Consider the following 12,981-nt stretch of genomic DNA (forward strand, 5'->3'; position numbering starts at 1 on the left):
CTGAAAGAAGAAAATATGTTACCAGTGAGTGCTCCCTCCTCTGGCTCCGGGAACAGTGGTCCGTAAACTGGGCCCAGCCGGTGCCCTTTAACCACATTTTCTCTGGCAGTGCCCAGTCACCCCTGCAAGGTCAACAATGGCGGCTGCAGCAACCTGTGCCTGCTGTCCCCTGGGGGTGGCCAAAAATGTGCCTGTCCTACCAACTTCTATCTGGGTGGCGACGGACGCACCTGTGTGTCCAACTGCACTGCAAGCCAGGTGAGGCTCTAACCCTTGACTCCCATTCACCGATTCCCCACCCTCGGCCCCCACACCAGTACCCCCACCCCTCCTTGGACCCCAACACCTGCTCCAATGTCATCATGCATCTGGTTTTCCCATGCTAATACCCCTACAGTTCTTGCTTACGTCTTGTCTCCCCCCAGCAATACTTTTACACTCATCTCCTCACACAAATGCCTCCACACTATGATGCTCTCCCTCCCACACCAATACCCTCAGCCTTGGCCTCCCCAAATTCCCCCTGACCTGGCCTTCCTGCTCTTGTATCCCAACCTTCCAGCCAGCTCAGCCTCCCCCCAAAAATGCCCCAACCCTACTGCTTCTTTAAAACATGCCAGTCCTTCAGAAGAAAATCCCCTGAGTCCCCAGGCCTCCACCAACCCTTCTTGCTCCCACCTGCCCTCCAGTTTGTGTGCAGGAACGACAAGTGCATCCCCTTCTGGTGGAAGTGTGACACGGAGGATGACTGTGGGGACCACTCTGACGAGCCCCCAGACTGCCGTGAGTGCCAAGGCAGGGGCGGCAGGAGAGTCGTGCGCTGGGCACTGCACTGCCAAGGCTATGAGTGGCCATGCCCACTCCCAGCCCTTGTGACACCGAGCCTCCTTCCCTCCTGGCAGCCGAGTTCAAGTGCCGCCCAGGACAGTTCCAGTGCTCAACAGGCATCTGCACGAACCCTGCCTTCATCTGTGATGGGGACAATGACTGCCAGGACAATAGTGATGAGGCCAACTGTGGTAAAGGGCTGCCTTCCTCTCCCCCACCCCCCGGGGTCCCTCCCAGGGGCTTGGGGGTTTCATGCTACTCTTCAAGGGCAAGGAGGCTCAGGCCACAGCCCCCTCCTCTCCAGGCTGGACCCCTGCCGCTCCAGGCCCACGACCTGCACTCTATCACTAAGGGACTGGGCGCCCTTCCCTGGTCCTGAGTCCTTCACCCATGGTAGTTACCCTCCCCTCCTCCCTGGCCCCACAGACATCCACGTCTGCTTGCCCAGTCAGTTCAAGTGCGCCAACACCAACCGCTGCATCCCTGGCATCTTCCGCTGCAACGGGCAGGACAACTGTGGAGATGGGGAGGATGAGAGGGACTGTCGTGAGTGCCCAGGGCTGTGGCAGGGGTGGGGGGAAACACACTAACATCTGCCGCGCTTCCTCCAGGGGCCCTGCTGTCCTCAAGTCATGTTAGTGGGTGGGCAACATATCTTCTGTTGGGTGTAACTTGATTTGCTCATAAAATCATCACACCTGGTACAGAGGTGTGCAGATGCAGAAAAAAAAAGCACCCAAACTGGAGAGAAACTATCCCTTCTCCTAAGAAATTGCTGGCAGGACTAAGACCAGGGCTTCAAAGAGGGAGAAGGTGGTGATCCTGATCTTTGGTACACATGGAGTGGGCAGGTTCTCACTGTCTCCCCCACCTGCAGCCGAGGTGACCTGTGCGCCCAACCAGTTCCAGTGCTCCATCACCAAGCGCTGCATCCCCCGAGTCTGGGTCTGTGACCGGGACAACGACTGTGTGGACGGCAGTGATGAGCCTGCCAATTGCAGTGAGTTGCCTGGCGGCCCTGGAAGTCACCTTCCCTCCAGTGTCCACTGCTTCCACCACCCCCACATGCAGCCCCTCTGCAGCCCTCCAGCCCATTCCTGAGGGAGCGCCCCCTCACCACGCGGTCCCCCTGCAGCCCAGATGACCTGCGGGGTGGACGAGTTCCGCTGCAAGGACTCAGGCCGCTGTATCCCCGCGCGCTGGAAGTGTGATGGGGAGGACGACTGCGGGGATGGCTCCGATGAGCCCAAGGAGGAGTGTGGTGAGTGTCCCAGCCCCCACTCCCAGGGGAAGGCGTCCAGCCGTGGAGAGTGGGGTGGGGCTGGTGCAGGCATCCTACACCCATCACCTCCTAACTCTCTGCCCCCACACCGGCACCTCAGCCCCATGTACCTGGGCAGAGCCTTCCCTGCCCCGCTCCGGGATCTGTTAATGCCCTCCCCAGAACAGCTCCCCGCACTCGTGTCCCTCCTGCCCCATAACCCTCTTGTAAACCCTGTGTCTCAGCACCCTGCCTGGGCTCCCCCTTGGCAAAGCCTCTTGCGCCACTCTCCCACTCCTGGCCATCCTGACCACACCTGCCTGAACGCTGTCATCTGCCCCCTCTCTGTCCCTGACCACCCCCATGTCGGTGCCCTGATCTGGCCTCCCTCAGACGAGCGCACCTGCGAGCCCTACCAGTTCCGCTGCAAGAACAACCGGTGTGTGCCCGGCCGCTGGCAGTGCGACTATGACAATGACTGTGGGGACAACTCCGACGAGGAGAGCTGCAGTATGTCCCCCAGCCCAGCAGGAGCCCTCCCCAGGAGCCCTCGGGCGCCTCCCTTCTCAGCTCCCCCACCTCTACTGCCACCAGGCTTCACTAGGGCAGGTGGCCCTCTCCCAGAGCGGGGGGCAGGAGCCCCCTCCCCACCCCCCACTCCATGTTGTGTACTTGAGTTTGTGCCATTTCACCTCATCTCATGTTTCTCTCCATTTTCACACTGTCCTCTCGGGGTTGCAGAGGTAGGTGTCTCTGATGTGCCCTGTGCTCCCACCACATCCCTTGCCACTCCCCCAGAGCCCCCTGTCCCTGTGCTGTGCTTCAGCCCATTGTCCTTTACCAGCCTCACCCTAAACCCTGGTGCTTGTCTTAATGGTCTGGTCCCCCACCTACCCTTCCCATACACAGTCTGTCCTGAGGGCAGGGCCAAGGACCTGTGCCCTCTCTCCTCTGTCTACCCCACAAGGGTAAGTGGGTAAGTGTGAGGGTCCTCTCTGCCTGGCTGGTCCCAGGAGGGCCACCAGTTGTCTTGCCCAGGGTTGGTGGAGCATCTTAGTCATTATGCCATTCAGTTATGGCCTTCAGGACACGGGGATGGCAGTATTGCTCTGCAAGGGCTGGAGATGCCCCAGGAGCTGAGTGCCCACCCTCCTGGGGTCCCTCTCCCCTGTTGTCCCCCAGCTCCTCGGCCTTGCTCTGAGAGTGAGTTCTCCTGTGCCAATGGCCGCTGCATCGCTGGGCGCTGGAAATGCGATGGGGATCATGACTGTGCAGATGGCTCAGATGAGGTGGGCAAGTGGCCACTGGGGGGCGGTCAGGGCTACAGGTGCCCAGGTCTGACCAGGATGCCTGCTCCTGTACCCACAGAAAGACTGCACCCCGCGCTGTGACATGGACCAGTTCCAGTGCAAGAGCGGCCACTGCATCCCCCTGCGCTGGCGCTGTGACGCGGACGCTGACTGCATGGATGGCAGTGATGAGGAAGCCTGTGGCACTGGTGGTGAGCCCCTCCAACTTGACTCCTTGGCCCTCCCACCATCCCTCCACCCCATCACGTAGCCCAGTCTTTCACTTATTCTTTCCCATATTCAATGTTCATGCAACAGATATTTCCTGAATGCCAACCATGTCCCAAGCACTCCTAGGCATCAGGGACACAGCTGTGAACAAGACACAGGGCCCACTGGGGACATTTTGTGCAGGTCGTGCCTTCCACAAAGGCACTAAGTCAAGGGGCCAGTTGGGCTGAAATCCAGCAAAAACCTATGGCTGTGTCCATCCAGGCTCGGCCCCACAAGTTTCAACGAGGCAGTGGGCTACCCTGCAAAACAATGTCTCTGCTCAATTTTCTTTCCTGGGGCAATGAGGCAGTGCCTGCCCCTGGCTGACCTGCCTGGGCTGAACAGCCACAGGGGGAAGTGTGAAGCCAGGGACAGAGAAGGCTGGGGCTTGGAGCAGACACCCCAGCCACACGGGCAGACATGCCGACTCTGTCCTGGTAGGCCAAGGTGAGGTACTGAAGCCAAGGTCCCCTGACCCTCAGCCTCGCGCTCCTCTTCTGTACCTGCCATTGAACTACAGGAGGCCCCAGTGCCCCACAACCACCAGAGAAAGTGGGCCCTCAGGATCTCTGTGGACATGCTCCCTCAAAAAGCCCTCCTCTTTTCCCCTAAATACCAGAGGAGGCAGTTCTGCCTGGCTACCTGGCTGGCATAAAATTAGGACAACTGGGTTCAAGACTGGCGGTACCACTGCTTGCCTGGTGACCCCTCTGGGCCTTCACCTCTCCAGGGAGGGGTCTAGGCAAGATGCTGCCTCTAGCAGCCAGGGGCCCAGGCCTCACTCTCCCTCTTTGCCCCCCCTGGCGCCCAGTGCGGACCTGCCCCCTGGACGAGTTTCAGTGCAACAACACCCTGTGCAAGCCCCTGGCGTGGAAGTGCGACGGCGAGGACGACTGCGGGGACAACTCTGACGAGAACCCTGAGGAGTGCGGTGAGGCCGGGGCCGGGGCCGGGGCCAGGGCGGGGCTCCAGGGGGCGGGGCTCCGGGGAGGGGCGTGGCGGGCCCTGGCGGGTGGGGCTCCAGAAGGGGGAGGGGCGGGGCTTCTCTGCTCGCGGAGGGGCTGCAGCCTACGCCACCGCCCAACAAAGCTGATTCGGGCTCTTTGGCGCAGCCCGGTTTGTGTGCCCTCCAAACCGGCCCTTCCGTTGCAAGAATGACCGAGTCTGCCTGTGGATTGGGCGCCAGTGCGACGGCACCAACAACTGCGGGGATGGGACTGATGAGGAGGACTGTGGTAAGCAGGGGCCCGGAGTGGGGTGCTGTGCAGGCCCTGGGGGTGGGACGCTGGGCGCTGTGTCTGGGAGGGGGGACTCGTTGCTGGGAGCCTGGAGGCCCTTCCACGGGAGAGAGAAGTTCCGGGACGCGTGGAGCTTCCTGCTGGAGACCGCTCAGAATGTCAACCAGCTTCCCTGGGGCTGACAGACAGCCGAGCTTGGGGCCCACGGTATCTGTGACTGACAGTGGGAGGAGGCGCAGGGTGGTGAGTACCCAACCTGAAGCCCCCGCGCTTCCTAGAGTCCCCCACGGCCCAGATCTCCCACTGCAAAGATAAGAAGGCGTTCCTGTGCCGAAACCAGCGCTGCCTCTCCTCGTCGCTGCGCTGCAACATGTTCGATGACTGCGGGGACGGCTCTGACGAGGAGGACTGCAGCATCGGTAAGACGTGGGCGGTGGGGGCCCTGGGAGTGGCCGCGCCCCGGAGCCCAGGCCTAGCGCGGCTCAGGGGAAGGATCCGCTCTCCCGCACAGACCCCAAGCTGACCAGCTGTGCCACCAACGCCAGCATCTGCGGTGACGAGGCTCGCTGCGTGCGCACCGAGAAGGCCGCCTACTGCGCCTGCCGCCCAGGCTTCCACACTGTGCCGGGCCAGCCCGGATGCCAGGGTAGGGAGGCGGGGCCAAAGGGAGGGGTGCAGGCAGAGACCCCAGCCACAAGCCTGCCCTTGACCCTGCCGGGTAACCCCCAGACATCAACGAGTGCCTGCGCTTCGGCACCTGCTCGCAACTCTGCAACAACACGAAGGGTGGCCACCTGTGCAGCTGCGCTCGAAACTTCATGAAGACGCACAACACCTGCAAGGCTGAAGGTATGGGAGCTGGAGGGGACAGAAAGAGGGTGGGGCTAGCCGACGCCACGATGTAAAGCGGGGTGACCTGGAATGGGACGTTTTCCTCCACACACCCATGCCCAGCATGGAACCCCAGGCCCACAGATGCAGTTTCCTGCACACAGTGCTGGTACCACAGGGAGGCATGGGCCCGGGGACTGGAACATCCGAGGAAGGGGCAGTACACACGCCTCCCATGCATGCCTCCTCACCCACCACCTGGAGAGCACACGTGGCCACACTTACAGTCACTGCACCCCACCTGCATATTCCCATTACGTGCTCCTGGTCAACTTTATTGAGGTACAGTTGACAAATTTTTCAGACATTTAACGTGTGCAGGTGGCGATTTAATATAGGCACACCTTGTGAAAGGGTCCCCATGGAGTTAAGACATCCCACCTCACATGTTCTACTTTTTTTTTTTGGTGAGAACATATGAATTCTATTCCACTTATGCTTTGACGTACACCTGCACCTTCCTTGTGCCTATGTTACAAGCACCCACACCCCCCCGTGCTCACATACACATGAGTACTCTCACACACCCATGCATACCTACTCCCCACTTGCCTGTGCGCCCTCGAACATGTACCCAACAATACATAGCAGAGAGTGTGGTGAGGCCAGCCAGAGGCTGGAAAGACAGGAGTCCCTGGGGCTGGAGGGGCAGGGACAGCTTTCTGGAGCAGCAGTTCACACCAGATCAGCTCAGGGGAGGAGAGGAGGAAGGCTACACCTCAAGACCCTCCTGGTGGCAGAATGAGCAGAGGCTTCTTGGGGGGAGCAGGTGGTTTGCTTAGGAGAGAAGATATTGCTGGTGAAAGGAGCGGGGCTCGGGGAGGGAGCACATCTCAGATGTGCTGCTCCCAGCACAGGCCGGACAGCCCCCAGCCCCAGCCTCCTGCCTAGCCTCTCCCCCCACCTGACATCTGGCCTCTTGCCCTCCAGGCTCTGAGTATCAGGTCCTGTACATTGCTGATGACAATGAGATCCGCAGCCTGTTCCCTAGTCACCCCCATTCAGCTTACGAGCAGGCCTTCCAGGGTGATGAGAGTGTACGCATCGATGCCATGGATGTCCATGTCAAGGCCGGCCGTGTCTATTGGACCAACTGGCACACAGGCACCATCTCCTACCGTAGTCTGCCACCTGCTGCTCCTCCCACCACATCCAATCGCCACCGGCGACAGATTGACCGTGGTGTCACCCACCTCAACGTGAGCACTCAGCCTGGGGTGGGGTCTCCATGGATGGGGTGGGAAGACTCCAAGGAGCAGATGGTTCAGAGCCGACTTTGAAAACGACAGTGGAAGGAAGCAAAGGGTGAGGCTGGAGAGCGAGGGCAGTCAGGATTGCGTTGTGAGGCATGGACAACAGGGAGACAGAGCAGGAAGAATTATCCAAAGCTGGCCCTGCCACACTGCAGCCTAAGGCAGAGGGCGCAATGTGCACACTAGCCTTCAGCATCGGAGCCACATTCGATCCCTGATTGTCACTGCCGCCCACTGTGTCAGTCATGGGCAACCTGTTTAACCTCTTCAGGCCTCACTTTGTTCCTCAGCAAAGCAGGTAATAATACCTAATCCAGCAAAACACATGAATGCTCTTAAGTAAGGCCCATGAGATAAGTGTCATTTGAATCTCTTCAAAGCCAGGGGACAGGCTCTGAATGACATTTTAGCAGGGACACACTAGCAAGAAGACAAAGGTGGTAGCCCCTGAAACTGTGAATACCCCCATTCAGATTTCAGGGCTCAAGATGCCAAGGGGCATTGCCATTGACTGGGTGGCCGGGAACGTGTACTGGACTGATTCGGGCCGAGATGTGATTGAGGTGGCACAGATGAAGGGCGAGAACCGCAAGACTCTCATCTCCGGCATGATTGACGAGCCCCACGCCATTGTGGTGGACCCACTGAGGGGGTGGGCCAGGGGTCTTGGTGGGGGCACTGGGCTGGTGCTAGGAAGCCCCTGGGATGGGGTGGGCACCCCACATCCCCACATGTGTCCTTCCTCTCCCAGACCAGCCTGAGGTCAGAGTCATCCCCAGGCCCCTGTCTTCTGGCTGCCCGTGCTCTAGCCAGCCAAGTTGGGAGCTTCTCTGCTCCAGGGGGCAGCACTATCCATTTAGATGACTCAGGACCAGCACAGTGTAGTTTTAGAGTAAAAGATCCTTAACCTAGTTGGGAAGCTGACTGCCCCTGGCTGTCTCTGGAGGAGGTGACAGAGCACCATCCTCCAATACCCAGCAGCCCATGTGCCTGGGCCAGGAACCTGGTGGCCCATGTTGCTCAGCTTCCTATGCAGCCAGGTCCTACCCACATTCACACCTTCTCCCTCCTCAGCACCATGTACTGGTCAGACTGGGGGAACCACCCCAAGATTGAAACAGCAGCAATGGATGGGACCCTTCGGGAGACACTAGTACAGGACAACATCCAGTGGCCCACAGGTCTGTGGCATCTGGGCAGTGGCTGTGGGAGGGGCAGACCTGCTGAGCCTGAGGTCTCACAAAAACTAGGGAGAGGTGGGCACTTAGACTGGGATCAGGTGAGGGGTGGGAGGCTTCTCCAGAAGAGATCATGAGAACAAGGTGGAGATATGCCAAACACAGAGAGAGTTCTGCTTTCTTCCCCAGCCTGGGGTGGGAGACGCTGGGCCCTCACTGTGCTCTCTGCCTCCCCAGGCCTGGCCGTGGATTATCACAATGAACGGCTATACTGGGCGGATGCCAAGCTCTCTATCATCGGCAGCATTCGGCTCAATGGCACAGACCCCATTGTGGCTGCTGACAGCAAACGAGGTCAGCATCTGACAGCAGCCTTGGCCAGCCCTGTCTTCCGGCTCAGGTTGTCCCCATTGAGCTCAAGGCCTCACACAATGCTTGCCATCCTCCTCCTCCTTAGCCTGGTCCCCAATAATCTGTCAGTGCCTTCCAGGCCTTTCTCAACAGGACTCCCCTGCACCAGCCCTGCAGGCCTGAGGCCCACCCTGACTCTGGCCCACTTGTCCATTCATTCATTCTATGAATGAGTATTGAGCTGCAGGGAGGCAATAGAGGTGGCAGGGTGAGGGATCAGAAGTCAATCCTGACCCCAGAAGTCTAAGGCTGGTGGGACCTTTGGCCAGTTAGTGGTCACAGAAGGAGGAACAGATTGGGGTGGGGGTGTTGGTTTCATACATGTTGAGTTTGACGTACCTGGGAGCCACAGGGACCACTGGCCTGGTGAGCGGGACTAGGGTGTGAGTCCTCTGAGTCTGCCTCCTTCCCCAGGCTTAAGTCACCCCTTCAGCATCGATGTCTTTGAAGATTACATCTATGGTGTCACCTACATCAATAATCGTGTCTTCAAGATCCATAAGTTTGGACACAGCCCTTTGACCAACCTGACAGGGGGCCTGAGCCATGCCTCTGACGTGGTCCTGTACCACCAGCATAAGCAGCCTGAAGGTGGGTATAGAGGGACAGCCCAGAGTGGGCCAGGAGTCTCCAGGCTGTGGCCTCCGGTCCTGGTGGGCAGGGAAGGTTCTGGATCCACTGGCTCTGCATCCCACCCCTGCAGTGACCAACCCCTGTGACCGTAAGAAGTGTGAGTGGCTCTGCCTGCTGAGCCCCAGTGGGCCTGTCTGCACCTGTCCCAATGGGAAACGGCTGGACAATGGCACCTGTGTGGCTGTACCCTCACCAACACCCCCACCAGATGGTATGCTTGTGCCCCCACCCCGGTCCCCCATCCCATGCCCCACGATCCTCCTCCCTGTGGCCCCCACCCCTTCCCTGGCTTGATCCTGACAGTCCTTCCTGTAGCTCCTCGGCCCAGCACCTGTAGCCTGCAGTGCTTCAATGGCGGCAGCTGCTTCCTCAATGCACGGAGACAGCCCAAGTGCCGCTGCCAGCCCCGCTACACAGGCGACAAGTGTGAGCTGGACCAGTGCTGGGAGCACTGTCGCAACGGGGGCACCTGTGCCGCCTCCCCCTCCGGTACGGCTCTCAGTTCTCCTGCCATGACTGCGGCCTGCCCCTTGGCCCCAGCCCTCAACCCGCTGGCCCCACCCTACCTTGCTTGCCTCTGCCTCCCCTCATACCCCTGCCCACAGCCCCAGGTCCCATCCCTCTGCTGTCTGCTTTCTGCCCAGGTCCTCCCAGCCTTGCTCCCCTGCAGTAGGGCTGGGTGGCTCAGTGGGCCACAGTCCCGCTTACACATCCTCTCCTGCCAGGCATGCCTACGTGCCGCTGCCCCACGGGCTTTACAGGCCCCAGATGCACCCAGCAGGTGTGTGCGGGCTACTGTGCCAATAACAGCACCTGCACTGTCAACCAGGGCAACCAGCCCCAGTGCCGATGCCTCCCGGGCTTCCTGGGTGACCGCTGCCAGTACCGTGAGTGAGCTATCCGCAGGCCCCAGGGAAGGGGATGAGGGGAGCTGGGGGATCCAAGAGCCTAGGGTGATGGTCATAAGGGCAGATTCTAGGCAGACAGGCCATTCACAACTCAGCCAGGCCCAAGTTGCTGGCTCCCCCGTAGAGGTGCCTGCACACTTCCCTCGTAATGAGTCCCCTGGCACCAGGGTTATTCAGGTAAAAGCTGTGCCCTGTCAAGATATTCGGGGAGTCCTTGTACCCAGTCTGTGACATGGGGGTGGCAGGGGGCTCAGGAGGAGGTGAGAGTCATCCAGAATACCCAGGAGTCCCCTCAGGTGTCCAGCTCCACACCACAAGCTGTGAAGCCTCTCATGAGGGTGGGGTTTAAAGCAGCTCCTCTCCCACCCCTGAACACAGGGCAGTGCTCTAGCTACTGTGAGAATTTCGGCACATGCCAGATGGCTGCCGATGGCTCCCGGCAGTGCCGCTGCACTGCCTACTTTGAGGGGCCGAGGTGCCAGGTGAACAAGTGCAGCCGCTGCCTTGATGGAGCCTGTGTGGTCAACAAGCAGAGTGGGGATGTCACCTGCAAGTGAGTAGGGCCTGCCCCCCAGTTCTGCCTGGCCTGGCCCTGCCCCATCCCATATGCCCCCCGAGTCCTGTCCTGCATCTCAGACACCCCCTCCCAGCCCCACCCTGTCTCTAACTCTTTCCTATAGCTGCTCTGATGGCCGGGTGGCCCCCAGCTGCCTGACCTGCGTTGGCCACTGCAGCAATGGTGGTTCCTGTACCATGAACAGCAAAATGATGCCTGAGTGCCAGTGAGTTGCACCTGAGCCTCACCAGGGCCTCACCAGGGCCTAGATCACCACCCCCTTTCCCAAATCTGAGCAGGACCGCCAGGATCCCATGCCCCACCCACACCCACCCCTGCATTTATTTCCCTGGCTGCCATGGCTGCAGAGGCCATACCTGCTCAGCTCTGCCCCTCTTGCCTGCAGGTGCCCACCACACATGGCAGGACCCCGGTGTGAGGAGCAAGTGGTCAGCCAACAGCAGCCTGGACGTAGGTGGCAGGAGTGGGAGCAGGCATGCAGTGACCTAGAATAGAGGGGGCTTTGGCCTGCTGTTTCCTGGGGCCTCTGTGACTCAGTTTCCTCTCCATGCAGACGTGGCCTCTATCCTGATCCCCCTGCTATTGCTGCTGACAGTGCTTCTGGTAGCTGGAATGATATTCTGGTATAAGCGGCACATCCGAGGGTGAGTTATGGGGGGTCTGGAAACTTTGGGCCATTATTTGACCTCCCTGGCTATACCCTCAAGAACCTCCGCGCCCCTATACACCTATGTCTCCCCAGAGCTAAGGGCTTCCAGCACCAGCGGATGACCAATGGGGCCATGAACGTGGAGATTGGGAACCCCACTTATAAGATGTATGAAGGCGGGGAACCTGATGATGTAGGGGGCCTCCTGGATGCTGACTTTGCTCTGGACCCTGACAAGGTGGGCTGGGAGGCCAGAGCAGGTGGCTTCCAGTGCAGGGACAAGAGGCCATGGGTGGGTAACTAAGGGTCTTGGGTTGGGTGAGAGAATCAAGGTAGGGGTGGGGTACCTGGGCCCTAGAGCCCAGCCCTCAGGCCCCACCTGAATCCTCTGTCACCTTGCAGCCCACCAACTTCACCAACCCTGTATACGCCACGCTCTACATGGGTGGTCACGGCAGCCGCCACTCCCTGGCCAGCACAGATGAGAAGCGAGAACTGCTGGGCCGGGGCCCTGAGGACGAGATAGGGGACCCGTTGGCATAGGACCTTGCCCCACCTGCCTTCCCCCAGAGAGCCTCCTGCCCCCTGCCAGAGAAGTTCTTCAGGGAGTCCCCCTCCAACCCAGCCAGCCCCTCCCCAGCCTGCCAGGATGTATAAATGTAAAAATGAAGGAGTTACTTTTTATATGTGATTGAGCAAGCAAGCGAGCAAGCACAGTATTATCTCTTTCCGTTCTTCTCCTTCCTTCCTGCTCCTTAGCAGACTCCCTGCTGCCTTCAGGGACAGGGGCAGGGAGGGCTCTGGGGGCTCCTGCAGCTTACAGATACAAGGGGCCCCACCTCCCATTGGCTCACCAAAACGCACCCCCGCTGGGAGAGCTGGTGGTACTAGATACTTTGTCAAGGCTCTCCCTGCCCTGCCCCTCCAGCCCCTTCCAGCTCCCTGGGGGCTAATTCTGGGCATGGGGAGATTTGGCTCTGGCTAAAGTGGAAGGGAAGGATGGAGTTTTTTAGTTCTTGGGGGAGGCCATCCTGTGCACCAGCCCCCCACTCCAGAGGCACGTCTGAAGTTGCCACACTCAATACCCCTCCCAGAAAGCTCCCCACCCCCACCCCCACCCCCGCCACCAGGGCCCCAGCGTGGCTCCCAGGGCTGGAGACTTTCTTTGGCTAACAGTCCCCCAGCCTCCCTTCCTTGGGGGCAAGGAGATGGGGCACACTAAGGAAGGGCAAGTGGGCAGCCCCGTTTGGGGGACATGAACATTTTAATAATTTTTGCTGAATTCCTTTACAACTAAATAACACAGATATTGTTATAAATAAAATTGTAAAAAAAGAAAAAAAGAAAAAAGAAAAAAGCCACTTGTGTCTACCTGTGAGTTTGAGATGCTGGGAGCTGGGCTGTGCTTGCCCGCCTCAGACACCAGAGGGCGCTCTCCTCCCCACCTGAGGCATGCTTGAGCCTAGTCTTCAGCGCCTCTTTCCCTGAGCTCCCACCCTCATCTTGATGTGGCGGAGGAAGTGGGTGGCCCTGGATTTACTGAGGAAGATCTGCTGTTCCTGGATGATGACCTTAAGCCAGTGACTTCACCT

General features: G+C 59.5%; 1 protein-coding gene across 4 annotated transcripts in view; it reads left to right on the top strand.

Annotated features, from left to right (window-relative positions):
* The window catches only part of LRP1 (LDL receptor related protein 1), a 77,070-nt gene extending 64,320 nt beyond the window's left edge, over window positions 1-12,750 (top strand). For 2 of the 4 annotated variants that reach the window (XM_036894949.2, XM_036894951.2), the window contains 28 exons: window positions 110-258; window positions 690-783; window positions 903-1,019; window positions 1,255-1,374; window positions 1,706-1,828; window positions 1,964-2,089; window positions 2,483-2,599; window positions 3,272-3,378; window positions 3,458-3,590; window positions 4,463-4,582; window positions 4,764-4,886; window positions 5,168-5,308; window positions 5,401-5,535; window positions 5,619-5,738; window positions 6,711-6,979; window positions 7,507-7,685; window positions 8,108-8,214; window positions 8,449-8,565; window positions 9,037-9,213; window positions 9,326-9,466; window positions 9,559-9,744; window positions 9,981-10,142; window positions 10,542-10,716; window positions 10,844-10,945; window positions 11,126-11,190; window positions 11,294-11,384; window positions 11,483-11,627; window positions 11,792-12,750. In XM_036894949.2, the coding sequence (XP_036750844.2) occupies window positions 110-258; window positions 690-783; window positions 903-1,019; window positions 1,255-1,374; window positions 1,706-1,828; window positions 1,964-2,089; window positions 2,483-2,599; window positions 3,272-3,378; window positions 3,458-3,590; window positions 4,463-4,582; window positions 4,764-4,886; window positions 5,168-5,308; window positions 5,401-5,535; window positions 5,619-5,738; window positions 6,711-6,979; window positions 7,507-7,685; window positions 8,108-8,214; window positions 8,449-8,565; window positions 9,037-9,213; window positions 9,326-9,466; window positions 9,559-9,744; window positions 9,981-10,142; window positions 10,542-10,716; window positions 10,844-10,945; window positions 11,126-11,190; window positions 11,294-11,384; window positions 11,483-11,627; window positions 11,792-11,932 (3,782 nt within the window). In that variant the 3' untranslated portion in view covers window positions 11,933-12,750. The remainder of the gene's footprint in view (window positions 1-109; window positions 259-689; window positions 784-902; window positions 1,020-1,254; window positions 1,375-1,705; window positions 1,829-1,963; window positions 2,090-2,482; window positions 2,600-3,271; window positions 3,379-3,457; window positions 3,591-4,462; window positions 4,583-4,763; window positions 4,887-5,167; window positions 5,309-5,400; window positions 5,536-5,618; window positions 5,739-6,710; window positions 6,980-7,506; window positions 7,686-8,107; window positions 8,215-8,448; window positions 8,566-9,036; window positions 9,214-9,325; window positions 9,467-9,558; window positions 9,745-9,980; window positions 10,143-10,541; window positions 10,717-10,843; window positions 10,946-11,125; window positions 11,191-11,293; window positions 11,385-11,482; window positions 11,628-11,791) is intronic. The other 2 variants (XM_036894950.2, XM_036894953.2) reach the window with 1 other exon arrangement.
* The last annotated feature ends 231 nt before the right edge of the window (window positions 12,751-12,981 follow it).

This window comes from Manis pentadactyla, chromosome 10 (assembly GCF_030020395.1).
Source record: "Manis pentadactyla isolate mManPen7 chromosome 10, mManPen7.hap1, whole genome shotgun sequence".
Classification (NCBI taxonomy): domain Eukaryota; kingdom Metazoa; phylum Chordata; class Mammalia; order Pholidota; family Manidae; genus Manis; species Manis pentadactyla.